This window comes from Dunckerocampus dactyliophorus, chromosome 7 (assembly GCF_027744805.1).
Source record: "Dunckerocampus dactyliophorus isolate RoL2022-P2 chromosome 7, RoL_Ddac_1.1, whole genome shotgun sequence".
Taxonomy (NCBI): Eukaryota; Metazoa; Chordata; class Actinopteri; order Syngnathiformes; family Syngnathidae; genus Dunckerocampus; species Dunckerocampus dactyliophorus.
In genome coordinates this window covers 14355545-14379278 of record NC_072825.1, presented here as the reverse complement: position 1 = coordinate 14379278, position 23734 = coordinate 14355545, and the positions used below count along the sequence as shown (strand labels likewise).

General features: G+C 41.9%; 1 protein-coding gene across 4 annotated transcripts in view; it reads left to right on the top strand.

The window, feature by feature from the left end:
• znf407 (zinc finger protein 407) overlaps positions 1–23734 on the top strand; it is a 191083-nt gene that overhangs the window by 152664 nt on the left and 14685 nt on the right. Inside the window, exons 10-11 of one of the 4 annotated variants that reach the window (XR_008571946.1) lie at positions 2774–14123; positions 14202–23724. The exons of 2 other annotated variants lie outside the window; for them this stretch is intronic. Coding sequence is in view for 1 of the 2 variants with exons in the window: in XM_054780917.1 (XP_054636892.1) it covers positions 2774–3594 (821 nt within the window). In the remaining variant the exon portion in view is untranslated. Of the gene's footprint in view, positions 1–2773; positions 23725–23734 lie in introns of those variants that run through there. One more of the 4 variants, XM_054780917.1, reaches the window with a different exon arrangement.

The window sequence follows — 23734 nt, the reverse complement described above, 5'->3', positions numbered from 1 at the left end:
GCAACTGAGTGACACTCCATAAACCTCAGCGGGCTGCCACTGGGACCTGCCAACAGCACCCCATGGCTAATGTGACACACACAAGCAACGCATAGTCTCACCACCCCCACGGCACAACATAAGTACGCCCACAATCTCATACAGGGACTCCTTGTACTAATAGAGACATGAATCTAATATCCATCTGACATGCTAATGTTTCACAGACATGTATTCTACATACAGTATGTGAGATTCATAAACACATACTGGGTTTGTACTCTAGAAAAACTGGGATTTATTGAGCATGACTGTATGTTGAGGGGTCCTTGTTCGGGTACGGTAATTGCACAGCCTCTGGGTTATCATCCTTACCAACCAACCCATTATGTTGGCATAAGCCACTTCCAATCAAACTACTCCATCCAGTCAATACGCTGTATTATATAGACAGAAGTATACCGGGCCTGCACCTTCAGGTGTTGAAAACAGAAGGAAATATGGAGTTGGTACACTCATCATAGCTAAGACTTTGATTGGTTTGTTAAGTGCAATATTGTACGAAAACTGAGACATTGTATCATTCCACGAAATCAAGTGCCGAAACACCGTGCTTTTTTTTTTTTTTTTGCGTGTGGCTGGTAAATAACCTGCAAAGAAAGTTGCGAAAGAGTCCTGCCAAGATGTACGGGAAGTCCGCATCAACAATAATTATAATTATTTTTGCATTGTTCTCTATATGTAAAACTATAATTAGTCTATATATGTATTATTTGTTAATGTTAATGTTTGGGTGTGTAGAATTCAAATAAAAAAAACGTTGTGGTTTTGGGGGGACCTTTTGGAACCAATTAATGAAGAAAACCAAGGTTCCACTGTATAAGAAAATATTGGAAAATGTTTTCCAATACAAGCAACGGTTTCAGAAAAATGCTGGATTGACACATTTATCAGGATCTGTTCCAAATTGTAATCTGTATAACCCATACTCTAAAATTCTGTTAACTAATACAAAAAAAAGGTGTTGTACACTCTCTATTATGCAATTGCCATCAGCAAACATGCTACTCATTGTTCTGCAAAGGTACGTTTAAAGACAAATCTGACTTTCTGATCACATTGTCACCTCTGGTGCTGGACATGAAATGTCTGGGAGAGATAAGAATATCAGTGATGGATGATTTTGTCCCTCTGTGCACTGGGAGATCTCTGTGATGTCTGAGCATTAAATCCTGAACCTCCAAAATGTCAACTTTACCAGAGTTTCCGTAAAAAAAACATAAAAGGTTTTTTTTATTTCCCCTTAAACCTGTGTTTTGTTTCATTTTCTGAGTGTGTTTTAAGGGAGGTGCTCATCCCTTGTTTTTAACATTCATGCAGTAAATGAATCTGCACACAGAACCTTAGGACATGAAAAGTTGTTTCAAATTCCCAATTTGTTTAATGACTCTATTCGCTGACGAGTAGGGATGAGCGAGTACACCAGTACACTCAGTACACCACGATCTGTGGCTGGTCACCCATCTAAATGATGTGTATCCATGGCTGTACTCAGAGTGGGCGGGGCATAAACCTGAAGTGGGCGTGGTTTAAACAGAAATAGGTGCGGCTTAAATCGGTACATTGTTTTACATCTGAAATTGACATGGATTGATCAGAAGTTGCTATGTTTATTGACATAACATCTGGACGTGTGAACAGGAAGTGATGTCGGAGTTCAGAGTTGAGTTTAGCTAGATTACAGTAGCCCCTGTTATTATTGCTATTATTATGCCTGTTGTGAGATAATTCATACTTGCAACAAAAGCCTGTAGTTCTGGCAATGAAGTCTGGTGCTTGTATGTTTCACCTTCTGACACCTAGGGACCAGTGTAGAATACTGCATAGCACAATGTTAATATATATATTTAACTTTTTTATTGTCTTCTTATAATGCCTTATATTTGTATTTGAGTTTGTTTAGCCATTTTTATACTTCAAAATGATTCATTTAGGCGAAAAATTTGTAAAATATGCCTAGATAGGCATGCTTTTTTTTTTTTACTACTAGGCCGTATTCAACCATGAAACAGCATGATTTATTAATTAATATATTTTTTTAAAAACCTGATAGTGAAGCCATGAAATTCGAACCGCAATTTTTATAGCAATAGGTGGTGCTCCCGTAGATGCGCTATCATGTTCAATGTGTAGCCTCCTCTTGCTACCAATGTCGGTCAGCATGTTTTGCACGTTTGGCGACCTTCTGCTGTATTTTTACGGTAGTAAAAGTATGGGGAATGTTTGAGGAATAGCCTCCTTCAGCCATCACACAGCCTGCAGAGTGATACTGAGCACAACCTGCGGGATTTCTGACCTCCACTTTCTCTCATACCACAAGGACGGTATACCGGAACATTTTTGTGGTTAACTTTTTCATACCGCGGTTTACCTTAAAAATGGTAATTGGCCCATGCCTAGTCAGAGCCTGCCATTGCTCAAACAATGGCATTTTTAACACTGTTCCTATCACCTTGGTAACACCATGGCAACCTGCGATCCAAGAGGACGCAGCGTGGCTCAATTAGCACCAGCCACGGCTCGCTATGCTTTTCTGCCAGACTATGTCCCTTTTTTTCTTCTGTAAAGTAAAAAGTGACACAAAAATAGAAAAGCTCCCTCTTTTTCCCCCTAACTTCTCTGAATGCTGCAAAAAGATTGTAGTTTGTGTAGCAGTGTTTGCTTTGTTTTGATTATTTTACATCAATATAAATGCTAAAATGTAACGTGATGTGCTCCTCCTTGTGCTCCTCAGGTATTGTGTCCAAATCTTTTGAGTGCCGCCTTAAGGGCCTTGGGGCTTCTTTTGTGGAGACAGAGGCTTTGGCCGCCTCTGTGGGCAAGAAGATCAGCGAAGAAGGACCTGTCCAGCAAGTCATCATCATCCAAGGCTACAGTGAGGGAGAGGTGGCCATCGACCAGACCCTGGAGGAGTCTGCTGCTGCCACCCTGCAGACCTTGGCCATGGCCGGCCAGGTGGCAGAGGTGCTCCACATCACAGAAGACGGACAAGTCATTGCCTCAGGTAGGGAAGTGGCGTCCGCAGGGGCCCAGCTTGCCGGAGGGAGCACCCAGTATGTAGTGCTGGCAGCAGGCGAGGCCGGCAATCAGCTTCAGACTGTAGCTAGAGGAGCAGGAGCCTCTGAAGCTGCAGGACAAAGTCATATTTTGTCTGAGTCATCCACAGCTCTGGATGCTCTTCTCAGCGCTGTCAGTAAAATGGGCCATCAGGAGAAAATGCAAGGAGAGGCATCTGTCGTTCACAAGGTTGCAACCCCTGAGTTGGAGGAGTCCGTGCAGAGTGAAGGGCAGCCTGTGGTCAAACAGGAGGAGGAGGTGCAGGTCATTAACCAGAAGGGTCAGGAAGAGATGCAGGACCTGCTCAAACTGGCAGCTTCTCGGATGATGAAGGAAGGTCTGACCCAGGTGATCGTCAACAACGAGGGCACCCACTATATTGTTACAGAGCTGGACAACTGCACCTTACAGGTGGAGGAAGGCGTGTACGAAGAGGCTGCTGCAGGAGAGCATCAGGAAAACCAGCAGGCTGAGGACCCGCAGGATGACGGCCCCTAAGAGGAACATTTGTCTTTTCAAGTTAGATGTCTAATAAGGCGGGAACGTCATGAAAAAATTTAACGTTGAGTGAATATCCAAATTCCCACACAAATGTGACACTTTGAAACCAGCATCCACAGCCTCTGTCTCGCTAGAGACCTACAACATACATGTGGTCCTCGCTTTATGGCATGCTGCACTCCCATAAATTCATTAAAAAGGTAATTTTGGTCCGTAAACACGAGATTGTGCGGGTCAGCTCAAGTGCAGCCACACTACTGCCAACACTGGACAGTCGCGACCATCATTAAGGATCAAGATGGCACTGGATCCTATAAGGATGACCAGGAGGTGGTCGATCAACAGTCTCTTTCTTGCAAAAACAAAACAGGCTACTGCTGGCCAAACCACGCCAAAACAATATCAGGCAAACTCAACTGTCCTCTCTGCAAGCAGCCACACACACAGCCAGGACACGTCACTTTCAAAGACGGTCGGAAATAACAATATTCTTTAACACGATTATACACATAACTGCCAGGTTGCTGATCCTGTGACAGTGACAGTAATAACAGGGCAGCGGTCTTATTAATGACATGGAAACGTTGCTCGTGCTTCGGCTTTTATTTTCTTACTTATTTTCGGATTTAATTCTTGTGTTTGGTGTTTTTGTTTGTGCAGTGTGAGTGACTTGTTTCATTTCAGTGTAAGATCCAACATACACCAAAACTCGACTATCTAGAAATGGAAATGGAGCACCTGTAATAATTGGGTATTGGGTAAATATCACACCGAACAATCACACTGAAGCACCCACACTGATGATGGTGTCGATGAGTCAAACCATTGACTTTATTGACTTTGTTTTCATCGTATAATGATTGAGTTTTTTTAGTGTGGCTGTAATGCTTCTTTATAGATACTGTTGCTAGTGTACACGGAAGGAAGGAGAATGTTGTGAGTCGTAAGATCTCCACACTACGAAGAGAAGGCTTCATTCATGCATGGAACGTTTCTGGAAAAAATGCTTATGCAATTATCATCACAATTGTAATTACTCACGATTAAGGTAAGTCATACATATTCTGCTTTAGGGTGGATTTCCTGTGGGGGGGTTTTCTCCGTTATGGTATTGTTTAACATTACTTCAAGCTTTCTATTTTTCTTATTTTTATTATTTCTAGTTATTAGCATACGAATAGGCTTGTTTGGCACGGAAAGCAAATCATATAGTTGGTGTACGCATCACTGATGCTACATAATGCAAGCTGTTATTTGTGAGCTCGCCATGTTCTAAATTTATTTTCATTTCGGACAATAAACATTGAAGCCACTTTTAACAACTGCGTCCATAGGTTTTTATTGTTGTTCTGACACTTTATCGCGGTGTTTGCTGTGATTGTTGTGTCATTTCAGCATCAATACTGCATTTATGTTCACAGCACAGCGCCGGCCAATGAGAAAGCTCCATGCACATACGTGCATTAACTGATAGCTCCCATCATGCTTTCTGATCACTAACATAGTCATTATCATCACCATTATCATTATCACCACCATGATCACCATCACCCTAATCGCCATCCTCTCTTCCTTTCCCCCATCAGGCCTATTCCCTTCATTGCATATAACACACTCATCGTTTCTCTCCAACCCCCCCACAAACCCCTCAGTATTTGGCACTGGAGGGAGAATCAATATTCATTTAGGCCGCTACACAGGCCTGCAGTTTCTGATGGAGTGAGTGGGAGAGCAGTATGACGGCTGCAAGCACAATGGCTAAAAGTAGAGAGAGAAAGCACTCACACACTACCAGGGCATCAAAAGATCATCCCTTTAACACATGCATACACACACACACACACACACACAGCGAGTGAGAAGGTGGGCTGAGAGAAAGTGGTGGACGAGTGGGCAGGAGAAATGAGAGCATTGCAGATGGATGTTGAGAGAGGTGAGGCCACAGAGAAGTGGAAGAGCAGCGAAGCCCACAAACACGCAGAGAGAAGCAGCAATTTCACATAACACCTGTCTGCCTTTTTAGCCTGTCTTGGTCTCCTGTTTGCACACCACTTTGCTTTTTTCATTGCATAGTTTTTTTGTTTTTTTTTTCTTCCTCCCTTTTCGGCAAAGGCCTGTGCATTTACCAGAGGTCAGTTTCTGTGTGTGAGCACCCATGCACGTCTCTAAGCGGGATCCAATGTTAACACCCACTGAGTGGAACAATAACATTGAAATGCAGCACATTTGCAGACTGCCCAACCATATGCCGCCTACTTTACAACATAACCATATCACATTCAAGATGCATAGAAAGTTATGTATGAAAGTAGGTATGTAATTGATAGCGGGGTAAAAGTGCCCAAAAAATTAATTTAATGCAATTTACTTCTTTCATTAAGTTTAATTAATGATTTTTTTTACATCTATACATATTAGGGCTGTCAATCAATTAAATTGTTAATTGTGATTAATTGCATTTTTGTCCATGGTTAACTCGTAATTAATCGCAGATGTTTTTATCTCTAAAAAGTCTACCTTTGAAAGGTCATTTTTACGTTTTTAATGCACCAGTCAGCATGAGACTTGATAAGATGCTTGTTTTATACTATTTTTCTTAAAGACATTGTTTGTTTTTTTTAAACACCCCAACACAAAATGGACTTTAGTGTCTCAAAAACAAACACCCTGTGCAACAAGTAGACATTGGTAAGGTGAAAGGTCCATCACTCAAATATCATTCTACATTACAAATAAAGGTTAGCAAAAACACCCCACAACTAGTGAAATGAAAGCACGGTGTTACAGCTTACAAAAACTAAAGTGCTCAAGAACAGTCAGTAGTTTACAGAACTAGGACTGCGCCCGTACATTGTAGTGCAGTCATGCCATAGCTTATACTTCACTTCCAAGCACTCTTTCACAGAGACATACACACACACACAAACCGTCCTTGTGTTTGAAACACTTTCACACTTTTCCTGGTCTGTCGACTTCAGCAGTGTGGACGTATGACACCAGGGGTTTTGCAAAATGCAGCTTTTATTCTGTACTCTTTGACAAACACAGCAGTTCAAGCACAGGCACTAATAAATCACAAAGAAATAATAATAACGCTAATAAATTCCCTCGCGATCCTTTGCTGCCATCTCATTGAGCGCTGTGTATGTGCTCGCTCACTTCTACCTTTGTCCCCGCATACTTGGGTGACACAGGCCCTCCAAATAGCTGTCTCTAGCAGGTCATAACCCAAATTTTAGCTCGCTGTCTCATCAGTATGTTGATATGCCACATTGGTGATAGACGGATTTAAACATGTGTGAACAATATATGAGAGAGAGAAAGGCTTTTTGTGTTCATAGAAAAGTTTTACATCTTTGAAATCTGGGAGCTAAAACAAAAGTGCTTTACATTTTTGTGGAGTGTATATTTGCACGCAAAACCACAATAATAAACACGTGAATACGCCAATCAAAACTGAGCATTATTATCTTTGTAAAAGCCGTTTTGATCCAATTCTTTATTGGATGTTGTTGCACTGAGCATCGCCGGACCTGCTCCTCGGTGAGGTCAGGCCGAGTCCCTCACTGTCAATCAGGTGAGGAGTGAATGACGGTTTGTGCCCTCCACAAACAGCATGTTGATGTTCCTGTTCTAAATACGGATGGCGGTCTGTTGCTCTGCTCAGACATTATTCTCCACCGCATGGTATGCATCTCCATCCTCCCCGCTTGTGTATCTCCCTAATCAGTGCAGGATGTCTCGTTATTAACTGCAGCAGGCCACTCGTGTGACATGGAGGAGGGAGAAATTAGCAGCTGTCACCCAGTGATGAGTTAATTTCCTGACAGGCTTTCTGCTGCAGATGACCAGACGGCTGATGGAAACCTGCCGCAGAAGTTTAATTGGAGAGCAGGAAAAGGGCAGTGAGGGTGGGAGGAGGGGGGGTCGTGGATAGAGAGATGAGGGTGACAACGTGCAGGCAAGGCTGGAAATGATGCTCAGTAAAAGTATTAGATTACATTCAAGGATGGATAATAAGGAAGAGGCCGCTTTGTTGGAATGAACTGTCCTGTATCGTTTGTGTACGTTTGTAAGTAGGCAGCCCTCCGCCAAGGCGCAACTGTTGGTGAAAGTAAAAATGAAAATCCGTATTTGTGTTTGCATTCTGGGACTGGGGGCCAAGTTTCCCACCGTGACTCAAACAGCAAAAATAAAAAAATAACTTCCTCTATCTATGAGCATCCACCCTCCCGTTTTCCTTGGGAAGCTCCTGTATTTTGCCCTTGTTTTGCGTCGTTCTCACATTTGGCCCAAAATTGCCCGTATTTTAACGTTGGTCAAATACAAATACAGATGAAATTAGCAACTATGCTAGAATGTGGCTCATTTACAGTACAGACGTATCAGATTTTCATTAATGTGCACTGTCCTGAATAAATACATAATAATTAATAAATTAAATAATCTCCTGTACTGCAGATGTCAACGGTGACAGTATCCATACTTGAGCGACCGCAATCTCCGAGGACCACGGGGATCAAGGAAATTCTTATTTTCATTTGAATGTATTATTTTTTTCAATTATTATTTTATTGTTATTGTATTTTGTATTTTACTTTCTGGAAAATTTGCCCTGTTTTCAAATGCAGATTTTGACACGTGTGATCCAGATTTGCCCAACAATGCTAGCGTGTAATCCTGCGAACTAACAAACAAAAATAGCAATGAAAACAATACCAGTCACCTTCTTGCTTTACAGGCGTACGAATACAAATATTCTTAAATTCATTCATTTTTGGTTGTCAAGTATGTCATTTTCAAACAGCTCTTGTATTTGGTTTCACTGAATTGTGCAGGTGTGCCTAAAGCTGTGGCATAACGACTTTAAGAATTGATTGATTAAAAATGATCTACAAAAGGGATGCACATACGTGCATTTTTTGTGCCGTTTGGTGCAGGTTTCCCATTTTGCCACTGGTGTTGAGAATAGAAATAGCTTTTAACGTCATCTGGTCAGGACTGAGAGAATGCAGTACAATATGATGGGTGACACACACACACACACTCGCGCACGCACACACTTGTGAACACACAAAGAAACACTAAGTTGCTCTCCCTCCTGCAGGCAACTCTCATCACTCTCCTGGGGACAAGTGAGGGGGGCGGCAGTGAGGGTGGGGTGGTGGCGGTGGGATTTCTCTTTCGCTCTGTTTCTCTGAGTATGATAAATATAGCAATTGTGTTTAGTCGCCATCAATAGAAAACATATCAGCCTGGGGATCATTTCCTTAATGTCTCCGCTATTAGTTTTTGGCTTCCCTTTGGCAGTATTAGCATGCCAGCTATGATACGCTCTGCTTTGTGTGTGTGTGTGTGTGTGTGTGTGTGTGTGCATGTGTGTCCTCCAGGCTCCAGGTGCGATTCTATTAAATTTAAATTTCTTGTCTGATACTGCGCATGCCAGCACATCACCTTTGTTGTACACAAACTAACACCACATACAGTAAGAATTTGGGATGGTTCACTTGTAGTCCGTCGTCTCCATGGTCGTGGGACTGGATAGAGGGAGCGAGGGGGTGCTGTTGTTGTATGGGCCCTGCGTGGCGCTTCATGCTCTCTCTTACTTTTACTATGTGGCTCTGCGTTTGTGTCTTTGATCATGTTAATCCCTGCCTAACGCCCACCCCCCTTGGTCTGCACGCCATACACTCACTGCCACACACACCTCAGCGACCGACACAAATTGACAGCCCACTCTATCCGCCTCCCTTCATTCCCTTGTAGAGAAGCTTACCCCAACCCCAAAAAAGAATCACACAACCTATGCGGGCGGCGAACAATGTGCCATTGAAATTCGGCAGCACTGACCAGAATGGGATTTGATTATCTTGCAAAATAATGCTGAACCAAAACCAACTAAAAGGCTTTATTAGGACCGCGACACTGACGTCCAGTGTTTCAAAGGTCAATAACACTTTAAAGGGTGTGGTTAAGTCATCACATTGGTGGGGGCTTTTCCACTGCTCAGTACCAGCTCTGCTCAGTACAGTTCTGATCGCTATTTTTCAATGGCAAAACCAGGTATTATGAGGTCCGTATTCCAGTACCTGGCCAGCTATGATTCCTAGCAGCCTTTATGGTCGGGTTTGCTCACTGTTTGATTGATTTATTATTATTGGTAATATTATAGGCCGCACATGTGGAAATTATTGTGAAACCAATACGAAATAGCTTTACCTGTTGCTAAACTTTAGCGCTGAGTATTACACTTCACAGTCACGAAGTATGTCTCACATCGAGAGGTAAATCCAGGAGAATCCTGCTTGCTTGCTTGTAAAGATTTTTTTTTTCAGGATCACATAACATTTGTGAGCACTCGTTGCTAACAAATACCACAAAGCCCAATTTTTAAGTTGCACACACTCATCATTCTGTTTTCTTGGCAACTTGGGATAGATGTCTCTGTTGCCATTCATTCATTTTCTACTTCTTCTCCTTTTCAGGGTTATGTGGAGCTGGAGCCTATCCCAGCTGAATTTGGGCCAAAGGTGGAGTGCACCTTAGATTGGTCACCAATCAATTGCATGAAATATAAAGACCAGGGGCGTCCGAAGTGCGGCCCGAGGGCTAATTTACGGCCCATGGCTGTTTTTTTTATTGGCCTTTAGTACAAAAAAAAATACAATTAAACAAGAAAACTAAAAAAAAAAAAAACAACAGCAAATATGACAAAAGTGTAGTAATTTTATGAGAATAAAGTCATAATATTAAGAGAAAATATTGCCAGACATTGAACTATTAAAAACTAAAAATGTAATAAATTAATTTTTTTATTATTTTTTTTTTAAACAGTTGTAATATTATGAAAAACAAACAAAACAAAGAATAACGCTGCAATTTTAGGAAATTTGGGTTGGGTCAAAGTTATAATATTACAATAATAAAGTCAAAATATTATGACAATAAAGACATACAGAGAAAAAAATACAGGAATAAAGTAAATAATATAAAATAAATAATAATAAATAATAATAATAATAATAAATATTTGTAAAAATAAATATATGAAAACAGCAAAAATTAATAAAAATGGAAAAACAAGCAAAAAAGCGAAACGTAAGGAGAAAAAATTAATATCTTATACCTAATACCCAAACTTTGAACCCTGCGGCTTATTCAGTAGTGCGGCTAATTTAGGGCTAAATTCGAATCTCGTGATATCTCCTTCATTTCAGAACTACTACCTATTATTTAAACACTGTGCCGCTTGCAGTATAACAACATAACAACAGTCTGACTCACGGTGTCGTCTTACTAAGAACACTAAACTCATCACACAGAAATTTAACACTCAAAAAGTATACCGGAAAAATATACAAACATGTACCAACACAAGGTTAACATGAAAAAAACAATCTTTTAAAGTTTTCCTATCATGCATTGCATCTGAGCAACGCATTCATTGGTACCTGCTGGGGCACTGCAATGATGTCAGCTTCCCTCTGGGCTCCTCTGGTTCCCTCTGGTGGACAGAGACAGCATTGCAGCGCCATCCATCCATCCATTTTCTATGCCGCTTGGCCTCCGATGAAGTGCTTTGCTCAGACAAATGCATTATGGGAAAACCTGAAAATAGTTTTTTTCCCATTTTAAACTTGTTTTGGTACATGTTTGTATATTTTTTAGGACCTCCTGCAATTTCCAATGGGTTGACAACTCGACAAGCTCATAGCTCATGATTGGCTCCTGTCAAATAAAGAGATGCCTGGTTTTCACACTCGTGCGTGCCACAATATATCATTTTATGACATGGACATGTGCGGCTTATAGTCCAGTGTGGCTTATATACGTACAAATCTGTTTTTTCCTCTAAATTTAGTGGGTGCGGCTTATACATAATTTACGCTCATCACAGATAACACAAAACTGAGATGCAGGCTGTTTTTTTCTTTACATATAAAACATGTCTCAGCATATCTACATGGGTTGGTTTAGAAAAGTTTAAAATGGCCCCCGCATCCTTTGATTTTTCACCCCTCGCTGGAAAAAGTTTGGAATAAATATATAATGTTTGCCGTAACAGGCTTGTTTTAAATCCATCCCTAAGTTTGGCAAACGCTGCTTTATACAAATCATAACAAAACTGCTGTAAAGTTCCACTTTTGTTTGTTTTTGCATCGTGATGTACAGTAACCTGTAAATACCACATTTAAATCTAACTCCTGGAATTAAACATGCTTGGTTTTATCACACGGTTTAACTCGCGCACCTACCGTATATTCTGAGAAGAGGTGGTACGCTACCTTACGCCAACACGCAGCCACTCCGGTTTAAATAGCAGATCTTCACTGTCAGCCTGTGATAACACCTTTCTACACGGCTGCTGCAGCCATCTGTTTCGTGTCAGCACTGCTATATAGGGCTTGATTCTGTTGGTGTTTTCATTTTAGCAACATAAACAGTGCGGCAGATGAAGTCAAATAAAACGTTTCGATTTGGTTTTATTATTATTTGCATCTTGGAATAACATTTTACGACATTATGAAAATTGAGCCACTCATGCAGCCGAATGGAGGAGTAAGTTACATATACCTAAGTTATGCATATTAGAATAATTTCTGATCATACCTGTCATATTTGCATTTGCAAATAAGGGACATTTTCTGGAAAGTAAGGCGAAAAGAGGGAAAATTAGGGTAATTATGGTCCTCCACAAGAAACCCTAACTATGAAAATACAGGGTCAGGCAAAATGATCTGACACATTTGTAGGTAAATAAAAGGCAAATAAAGTATAGAAACAAGAAAGTGTTTTTATTTTCAAAAAGTACATATGATGCCATTCTGTTTCATCATGTTTTAAAAATGAAATCAGTCGAATGGGATCCATTATCGTCCACACACTCAATGCAGATCCAGTACAGATTAGTAGTTACAGATTCGTTTGTTTTGATAAACATTTCCACAATGAAAGCGCGATGCTCACCAGTCCAATTCATGGCAGCAACTGAAAAAGAAACGAAAAACGATGGCGTTATAAAGAAACAAAGCAAAATGGCATTATATGAAAAAAATGGCATTATGTGTACTTCTTGAAAATAAAAACACTTTTTTGTTTCTTTACTTTATTTGCCTTTTATTTAACCTACAAATGTGTCAGATCATTTTGCCTGACCCTGTATTTCAAAATAAGGAATCCTACTTCGCGGAAATTCACTTATCACGGTCGGGTCTGGAACCAATTAACCACGATAAACAAGGGATGTGTATCCCGAGAATGCAGTCTCGCTTTGGAATCCATTTCCATAATTTAGAAAGTGAAAGACTTGTGGTAATTAGAAAATTGCAGAGCAAACCCTATTACCCGCTAGAGGTTTAAAAAATAACAATTTGGAAACGTTGAAAGGCTCAAGGGCCAGACATGGCATGCAAGTCATATTTTAGGTGTGATGTAACAGTAAGTACATCGTCTGCTGTTAGCCTAAGGTATATTTTAATAAACACACCAGAGACTCTTATAGTCTTCGTTGAGTGCAGTTGGACCCTCGTCAGCGTGTGAAATGTGAATAAATGAGTCCAAACAAAACGATGTGACTCGGCATCGGTTACATTTCCCTCCTAATCTAAAGTGAGGAAGTGAGTACTCCTTTCTCAGCGTGATCTCATTTGCTGTATTGAGTTTTTCTCGTCACTGCTATTGAGTTAGATGTGATGCTACTTCTGTCCTTTGGAAAAGTGCACTCCCAAATTTATGGGCCTGCCAATGGTTGGTGTCAGTGTCATTGAGCTGGACTCATATTATTGGCCAATTCCCTCATCCCTAGTGATCTGCTTGACATTTCGGCCCCCTAAAAATCCCTATATGGGAGTTAGCCTTTGGAGTGTAATGTTCTCAGAGAAGAAGAACACGTCATTGCAAGGATTTATTCCCAAATTGATCTTAAACATATCCGAGCTTCTTCTGTCCTATTTCAAAGCAGGACATAATTGTGGTGCTCTTCCTTCCCTGTCCAACCTGACTTTTAACCAGCTTGCATGGTGAACTGAGCCCCACATTTGTGAAGTGTAGCCCTAGGAGTCCCCTAGTGGCCTTCGCCGTGCTGTAACAAGCTTGGAGGGGGCCCTTTGGTAAGTGCTCTTCAGGGATTGCGGCTGTGATCTGACCGTCCCTGGGGTCCTGTTAATTTCTGCTCCTCACACAAAGCCACAGCACACCTCCTCTGCTCACTTCGTTCCTCCACTACTTCATCCAGCCCTCGTCTTCCCTCTCTTCCTGCTCTTTATGTCGAAGGTGTGCTGTCAACAGGGGCCTCAGCAGTCTCATTAGAAGCTGGTAGAGGGTGTGAAATTGTGACGGCGACATGGATGTACAGATCAGTGGCAGGGTACTGTCGTGGCTGGAGAAACAGTCCATTAACCAAACCCTTTCTTTTGTGCTCACTTCTTGCAAGTCCCTGTCCACTGAAAGATTCTTTCTGATCTCATCTGCATCCATTTCTGCATTCAAGGAGGAGGTCATGTGTTCTATACACAGCGAGACAGAAGGTGAGTTAGACAATCATGCGAGAGTTCACCATCCATCACTGACCTGCAACTCACATCTACATTTTTATTCTCCATAAGCAATCAAATCAAAGAGCAGCGTTGCTCTGATGAAAGCCCGTGTGTATTGACTGTAAAGGTCAAATCAAAGTTGAGATAATGGCTCCAACGTCGCACAAAAGTTGAACATTTTTGACACCAAGGAATGGTGAACTCGTGACAAGCAGCTGAGGGCAGAGACGGCAATGACTGAGGAAAAGGGTCTGGACCCCACAACGCTGCAATTATAGGAACACCCAGCCAGCACTAAACCATCAGGACAGACGTGTGGAGTAAAAGTGTGGGGCTAAACACAACTGCTCCAATGTGCCTCCAAGAAAACACTGGGGCAACTGTAACGAGAGCTTTTTTCCCCAGTCAGTCCTGTCCCATCTTCTTCTTCTCGTGCCCTGTGGTGGGGCCAACAAGGGTCTGAACATGAGCCTCAAGGGGGATGTTGCTGGTTTGGGTTAAAATTGGGAAGCAGCACAGAAAGGACGGAGTTCATGCTGTGCAACTTTACGGGAGTGATAAGCGCGAATAAGCTGTCAGTATCGGCGTTGGATGGGCCGTATTGTTCATATTTAGATAGAGGAACAATGGCGATGTGTCAGGCGCCTATAGTTCATAATGTGCTGATGCTGACCAAGTGTCAGTGTGATCCATGAGTGCTGAGCCTCCTGCATCCTTAAGCAATCCCCCATAGGAATGTCACGGGGGAGAGTACAAATGGGACAGCATCTGCCGGACTATAGATAGATAAGGCAGAGCAGAGGAATGGGGAGAGAATAAAGGAACACTCGAAGTAAGTAGTGAAAGATATATTTAACATAGAGGAAGAAGGAAGGTGAGAAGCATCGAAGATGGACAGAAAGGAAAGGTCGGAGCTGCGATTCGAGCCTAGAACCACCAAAATAAAAATCCATTTGAAACAATACAGAGACCCACTGCGCTGTTTAACAATTCCTTCTGAAAAACAAAGGTGTATGTGTTTTAGACTTTTTTTTTCAATTTCCAACTGGTTTACAGGTGTATCGTGCCACTGACAGACGGTGCAAGATGAAAATTTCAGATGGCCGGCTTTGGATAGCGATTGGCTGTTCTCATGTTACTCTGCCGTTCCTTTGCCATTTTCAATATCGCTCGGGCAGAATCTTACTGCATTTTAGACTTTTATGGCTGCCGGACAGGCGGGCAGCCGGTCTTCCTCCAGCCGCAGAGGTCACCGTACGCAACATGACAATATTTTGACAATAATAGGATTTCAAAAATTAAGGTTTTCAAGGCCGTGACATGTTATATACTCACATATTTCATGTGGGCAGCCTGTATCACGCTCCCTCTCCTGCAAGACAATAAGTCGCTTGTGTGCGACAGCACAGTCATCCGTCGCCAGTTCACGCTTCACTCTATCACGTTTTTTCAAAATATATGAATGAATAAATAATTGCTTGTTTCTGGATGACTATAGCTAAGTCTTAGCCAAAAAATATGCATGTGTCAGCAAATTTCAAGTATTTCTGACCTGAATTAAGCATTTACAAGCATAAAAATGATGGATTGACCTAAAATACAAATTTAAGGCATTCAGAAAACACATTGAAAAACACATTGATATGTAGTATTCTACTCTGGTCACTAGGTGTCAGTAATTAGCCACCACAAGAAGTCCCGGAAGGAAAAAAAAAAACAACAACCAAGAACTCTCCCAATGCAAACATGTGCGAGTCAATATCATGTCTTATTTTTTATTATTATGACTATGGGGTGTTATTTCATGCCTAGAGGGCGCTAATAATGTTAAAAAAAAAAAACATATTTTGAAGGTTGTAAACTGGTTTTCTATGCTGTAACTGCGAAAATATTCTAAGGAATTCAACTTCACAGTCGGCTGTGGAGCCAATTAAACGCGATAAACAAGGAATTACTGTACTCCAAAATAATAGTAATCCAACATAATAGCCATCCAAATATAATTTCAAATTGAGCAGTGTGGACCGTCCAGGAGCTAGGACTGTTGTCATGAGGCAATAGGCGGAGCTTGGCCTTTTACAAGACACAAACTGGATGTTGAGAGACAGACTGTAATTGAGACCTTTCGTGTAAACTGGGCTGAATGAAGGCGTTATTCATACAGATGTTTCTGAGGCATATTTGGACGTTCCTCATGCAAAGATGTGAGCCTTAAAGAAATAATCATGTACTTTTTTGAGGCAGAAAGCAGGATGGTGGTCAACTGTGAGCTCCTTCCCCAACAATAAAGACTTGATTGTGAGATGCCAAGAGGTACCCTGGTGCCATCATAATCCATCCACCAGCCTTTCTTTCAATATGAATCTCGACATATAACTGTTTCACCCTCGCATCACCACGGCGGTGACAGATGACAACTAATGGCGGATCTTTGATGGAGAATTTGAACAGATCTTATCAAGCTTGCAGTGCGGGCGTTTGTGATTTGTGACAGCACTTTGAAGTGCCGTAAAGAGGCGCACGGGCGCACACACAAATGCACGCGTGCACGTCGCATATTCGCCGGCGTTCTCGAATGTGTCACAATGAAAATGCCCCCCCAGGCATTCTTCATTTACTGTCACAGCCATTAGACATGGAAGTGGAAAAAAATAAGAGATAGCATCAGTAACGCATGAGCCCCAGTAATTAGCCTCCTGATGCAAATACGTTTACATGATGTGTATGTGTGTGTGCTAATGCATATAGTGCATCCATGGTTGTGCACAGGATGTGCATTGTGTAAACTGGAATCATCATTTCCATGGGTGAGAAGCGAATTCTGTCTTAATGTCTGATAATACTGTATAAGATAAGGTCTGTGTTGGTTTAAATGAGTCAACGAGAACTGGAATATTTATTCCAGGCATGGCATGCTGATGCTAGTCAAGGCCCTTGTGTTCCACGAGCTACAGCCTGAGTATCTCAGTGTATTTATGCTAACATGTCAAAAGGTTTTTGGTCACAATACGGTTACCGGTTTCAAGGTATGCCACTGTATGAAAAAGTCACGGTTTCAAAACCGCTAAAATAGTCCGTCATCCCTTCCTGCGGTCTGAGAGAAAGTGGGGGTCCAGCGCGGCCACGATGTGGAAATACTTTGTCATGTCCTGTGTTATTCCACGCAGTTGTAACTGGGCTTTGATGTGCCGAAACCACAGGCGTGAGCTGTGTTGCAAAGAGGTCGGGCAGCTTAACCGTTGTGGCATAGCTAGCAGTGACTTTAGCTCGTGCTAAACGCAGCCAACGCGTCAGATAATGAGGTTTGTGCATTTGGAAGTGAGACCTGAGAGCAGTTTTGGATGGTTCTGCACGCTGTGTTTTACAAAGTTTTTTGAACACCGAGGTCCACTGACATCAACGCAACCCGGACTTCCTTATATGGGCATACCCAGGCACACGCTGTAGGCCTGCCCTCCCCCCGCTCTGCTTCGCTCTGCTCTGTTCACCGTGTTAGCACGTATGGCTCCCAGGAAATATTCGGGTGTGCCTAAAGAGGCAAGCATCAGGCAGAAGTGGTTGGAGTTGCTGATTCCCGGCCAGCAAGAGACAAATATGCTCATCTGTCAACGGCACTTCACATGGGACTGTTTTGCGAACATGGGCCAAACTGCTGTTGAAGTCCGACGCCTTTCCAACGTTACTTGGTCGTGCTGAAGAGTCAGAAGAGCAAGCTGTCAGTAACAGTTTGTCAGTGTCCTAACTGTGTTTATTTTGTGTAAGTAATCAGACAAAAGCAGTCTGTGTAGCTTTATAGAGTGTGCATACAGCGAGCGGAGCGAGCGGAGGGAGTGTGGCCGAGTGACCGAGTGGAGGAGGGCCGGGGGTGAAGTAAATTACACAGACTGTTTGGGCGGGAGGCAGGAAACCCAAGGAAACACTCCAGGAAGAGGTAACAACATGTGTTAACACGACACGTTGCAGCTTAAAATGTATAGTAAATACACCAATAGAGCATTATTAAGTGAAAACATTGTACTCACGTGAAAGATCCCTTCAAAGGGATGCACATTTGGAAGATTTACTCCATTTACAACATGTTACCTTGTTATAGCTGGCAGATCTCGATGAAGGCACACGTGTCATCGTTCCACTGGTACACTGCTGTTGTCATCGTTGTCGGTCGACATATTACTCCAGTCGAAGGCCGCCAAAAGTGGAGATGGGATTCAGAAGGAGACAGAAGCAGAGAATAAGTGGTATAAAGCGTTTACTCTCCACTGAACAGCAAGCAACAGCTACTTAGCAACAGTTGCTAACAACAATCACAACAGCTCACTTCCCCTCAAGTTGTAAGAAATTGGGAATTTGAACCGTCATTCAGCGTGATTTCCCAATTTTAGGAGACTTCAACTCGTTTGCTTTTTATTTATTTATTTGTTTTGCTTTTTGCAGCTCTTTGACAACACTAATTCAAAAAGCTGCCCACACGACAGCCTCTCAGGGATCGTGTCACACGCAGCAGAGTGCCCCGATGCCACTCAATTTAATGGCCCAATGAAAAGCATTGAAAATCAGCAAATTTTCATCACTTTCTAAAACAAAAAAAAGAACACAGCACACCCACTATGTAAAAACAGGACATGTTCTGAAAAAGCTCTCATGTCCTGTGGTATTGCTTCGCTGCCGCCTATCTGCCTTGTGTTGCGGTGCACCGCTGGCCGGCAGGGGCGGGGTCATCAGCACACCTGTCGTCAATTACCACTGGCTTATTAAGCATGGCTGAAGCATTCCCTTGTTGCTAGATCGTACCTTGGACTCCACTTGCTCTCTGCTCTGCCCGGCCTCATGGTGTAGCGTACTTTCTTTGTTCTGGCTCTTGTTTCATGCTAATGTTATCCTTTTCCTGCTCGGCATTCCAGCAGAGCCTTGTATTCTTGCCTCGTGCGTCCGTTGTCCTGTCTGGCTTCTTCCAGCAGCGCTCTGTATTATTAGTATTTGTTTTTCCTGCCAGCCTTTTTCCTTGGCAGTGATTTTTGCATTCAGTATTTTTGCGCTACCTGTGTTGTTTTTGCGTTACGCGTGGACTCTATTGTATTTTTTTGGTCACTTTTTGTATTTTTCCCTCTTACGGAGGACACCCTTTGTTATTAAATCATTTTTTACACTGATCGTTTTCCTCTCGGCATTGGGATCCAAATTCTGGCGTGCGCCAATCTTAACAAAAACGGGATGTTTGGTGTTTGGTCACCCTAGTAGGACTTCAGGTACTTTTCACATGGATCTACAAAATGTCTGAAATCCTAATGTGTGTGTGTCAGGCCACTAGTTGTCGATAACACTTAAAAAAGTGCCTCTTTTAAACAGCCGAAATAACACAATTTCCATCTGTTTCAGTTAAAAATAGAATGACATAACAAGCAGGGCCCCTCAACAGAGGCAGGCCTCAAGGCTCAATCATAGGTCCAATCCTGTTTCATTACACATCATTTGAGTAACCACATGCCCTTTGCAAAATTGAATCGGCTTCATGTCGAAAAATAAAATGCATTTATTAAAATTCCAACAATATATTCATATTAAAACCATTTTCACAAAGGTTAGCACACATGAATTCAGTAGTCCAACTCTTGACAAACACACTGAAGCATGCCTGTAACATTTTCCAGCGCTTCAATGATTGTCTCTAAAACATTAAACGTTAGTTTTTACACATTTGGTTAAAATTTGAGCTCATTTAAGCGAGAATTGTCTGAACCTGGATTAAATGATGTCAGTGTTTTTGGGACTCCCTGAATCTTTGCGGTCAATCTTTGCTATACATCAATTTTGTTTCATGATTTTGCAGACGATATACACATCTACAGTATATGCCTCGAAATTCAGGCAAAGGCTCTTTCTCAATGACATGAAATATTTGGTCATCCCTTTCTCTTTGATGGTCTTGACAGCGTTCTGGGCACTTTATCAATGTACGCTAACACATGTCAGAAACGTGTCAGAAACCTATACAGTATCTGTCTTTGAGTGTTCTTGGGTTCGTCTCAAATTTGACAAACAGGTGACTGCAGTGGTCAAATCGAGCTTCTTGCATTTGAGACAACCATAGCTAAGGTAGAAACCATAGTTTTGCTATTGACTACTGTAATTCTCTACATTATGGTCTGGACCGGGCTTCCTTACGTCGACTCCAGCTGGTCCAGAATGCAACTGCATGCTTGATGATCGGTATGAAGCGGTGTGATCACATCACCACAGCGTTGACCGCACTGCACTGGCTTCCCGTGTCTTTTGGATCCCAGCTTTATTATTTGTTTTTCATGTCTTAATTGTCCTAACCCTTCTTAGCTATCTGAACTTATGTAGCTACAGTCATCAGGCTGAACTGTGAGATTCCCAAGAAGAAAAAAAAGCCTTGACGGTAGCAGGACCCAAATTCTGGAATACAGTGAATACCCGCATAGTCACAATTCAGCATTCAGGATTTTTGGTTTTCACTCATCGCCAGTACAAGATGGCAGCAACGCGTGTCACTATGGAAGGGCTAGCTTCTACAGTCAGCTTCAACGAGCTGGCCTCGAAGCTTGCAGCGAGGTGAACACAAGTTAATACATGACCATAAGTTGTTCATGGAATTACAACAAGCAAGTAGTGTGGGTTATGTTGAGGCGGCTTGGCTGTTTTCATTGTACAGCACTTTGGGCAGCAATTGTTGTCAAAAATGTGCTTTAAAAAAATAACACTGACATTGACAGAAATAGCTCCTTAGCTGTCATCCTGCTTTGTGGAACAACAACAAAAAAAAAACTCACACAAGCTTTAAACAATAGCCAAGCATCGGTTATTATAATTAAAACTTGGAAAACTACTTCTTGTCATGGATAATACAAAAAAAAAAAACATTTTCGCAGTTTTGCTAACATAGCTCAACTCTGCGTACACTTACTTATGTAACATGCTTTGCAACAAGGAGGTAAAGCGTCAGTTGACTTTTAATATGAGACATCTCTGAGGAAGGGAATAACAGCCGGGCAGATAGAAAAGTCCTAAAAGTCTGTGGTAAATTAGAATGTGGACAGTTTGATGCTTGTGTTCAAAAGAAGAATATAAATAGGTGGACTAAGGAATTTGTGTAATTGAATTTATCAGGGGGCAATCTTATATAATAACCATGATGAAAAAAAGACATGTCTTTCTAAAGTTAATTTAAGTAAAACGTGACATTATTCAAACAAGGGAGAAACAAACTTCATCATTTCTCGTCTGTCATATGTCTCTGCTACAACAGGATGGAACAAAAACAGCAGTATGTTAAAAAAAAAAATAAACAGACTCTCTGAACTCCAGATCCATATAGCATGGCACGTTGCCAGGATCATCTTACCTGTGGTTCTTCTGCATGGTCCTTCTTCGTCTGTGTTGGCCCAGGTCTGAGTTCTGTTCAGCATCAAGCCTTGCGAGCTGACGCTAACACAAACACACAGCAGTCACAGTGTGACTCAGTGAGCGACAGCCTTGAGGCTTTTTGGTCTGCTAAACGTCGCCGACATGTCCGAGAGGTTAGCCAGTCCTTCACTCTGCTCCCGCGGAGAAGACCCACCCTCGGTTCTTCAGTGGGTCGGTCTCAAAGCACAGACTCACCCACTAAAGAAGGAACTTCCAAATGATTTTGAAGAAAGTCATCTCAGCATATATCATCACAAATATAGCACACGTTCTCCAAACCTGCTGAATAAAAACCTGGCAAGGGAGTCAAAATTTACAGTTGAGGTGCACTCAAAATGTATTCATTTCTTGCAGTATTCAATCACCGCCACATCATTAAAAATAGGGATGGGCGAGGAAATGACGGACTGGAAATGGGTGGGGCTTAAATCGGTACTTTACTGTAAGTCTGAAACTGACATGAATTGATCAGAAGGTGCTTTATTTATTGTTTATTGTTTATTATTCAGCTATATGTGTACTGTGTATGTGTGTGAGTGATCTGTAAGACTTTATTATTGAATTTTTTTGGAATGATCTGTGTGACTGGCCAATCACAGAGTGTGAAGAATGAATAGTAGTTACCTAATGAGGATTTTTCTTCATCACGATTACGGATAATGATGAGCTGTACTCGTTTCATGCTTGTACTCGGCAAAAACGCATGATCCATAACAGATACTCGTCAAAAGTTCTTAAATAATAGTGGCAAATAAAACCTGTTACTCACAGAAATGTCAGTGATGACAACTGTGCTGATTAGACACCACATGATTTTTAGATATCAATACATAATTAATTTACGTGGAATTTGGTCGCATAACTAGCCCAGCTTCTTACTTTGCAGCTGGTGTGTGCTCGAAACAAAACAGAAGGCGTTCAAGGTGCTTCCCATGCTAATTAACATGCGTGACGGCAGCACGACACCAAAGCAACTATTTTTATTGGATTTCCACAGTTTCTGTACTTGGTCAATATTATCTGTGTAGCAGAAATTGTGTGCATATTTTAGCAAACAGCACATCAATAATGACTTCCACTACAAATCATTTTACAGGATGCAATTACAGTTCATATCAGAGCCACTCAATAAAACCTGTCAGGTTTTTGGGTCATTTCCCCGCCCAATATCCAGGATTAAATCATCAATCGAGAAAAGACCAAACCTTATCCAAGATCCAAGGTTCATTTCATCATCACTATAACTCACTAACGTAACAATTACAACCATGGAATTTCCATTTCACCTGCGACTAACAATTTCATAAAAATACATAGAATAGAAGATCCTTGTAAAGATCTCTGCAGGTTCGGAGCACAAAATGCACACAAAAATACAATATTGGATGAGAGATAAAGAGCAGCGGTAGGAGCAGAGGTTGGGTAGGATTAACTGTAAACTGGAGAAAACAAGTTGGTAGAGGTGGATTTTTAGAGCAGTTTTAAGGAGGAGATGGTAGGCGCAGTTGTGACGTGTCGTGGCAAAATGTTCCAAAGGCGGGAGGCAGTGGCAGAAAAGGTGCAACAACTACAACAGAATTTGTGAACATATAAGATTTAAGTCAGTAAAAACTTTGTCTATGGTAATAAATGACAGCGGTGAAGTGTGTTATCCACTGCTGGGTTATGAGCAGTGAAAACGATTCCCACCGGATGATCAGCAGAGATGTAACACCGTGTTTCTTTATGACACCTGTGCTGACTTTCTTCCTCCAAACTGGCCAGACACATTCTTTACATCAGCCATTTTTAATGGTGACATATCTCACTTTGTAGGGGAGCCTTGTCCCTCTTCACATGCATGGTGGTGGCCTTAGCATTGCTGTAGAGACTGGGTGAGTTGTGGTGGGGCCCTGGAGGACGTGTACCGGAAAGCAGTAAGGTAGGTGGCTATAGTGCAGCTTTAGTGCATCAAGAGTGTATCCACAGTAGTGTACATGGCAATGTGGGACCAAGCTAACAGCCTCAGGGTCGACTTTAGGGCTCTGAGTGCAGGCCAACATTTGCATCAGACCACATTTCTTCTCCAGTAGTAAGATCTCCACTGCCCACCACAACTGGCCTACGTTTGGGGAGCTGGCAATATTTGCTTCAGTGTACAAATCCCCGGTGCCACTATAATACATTTTGTTATATTT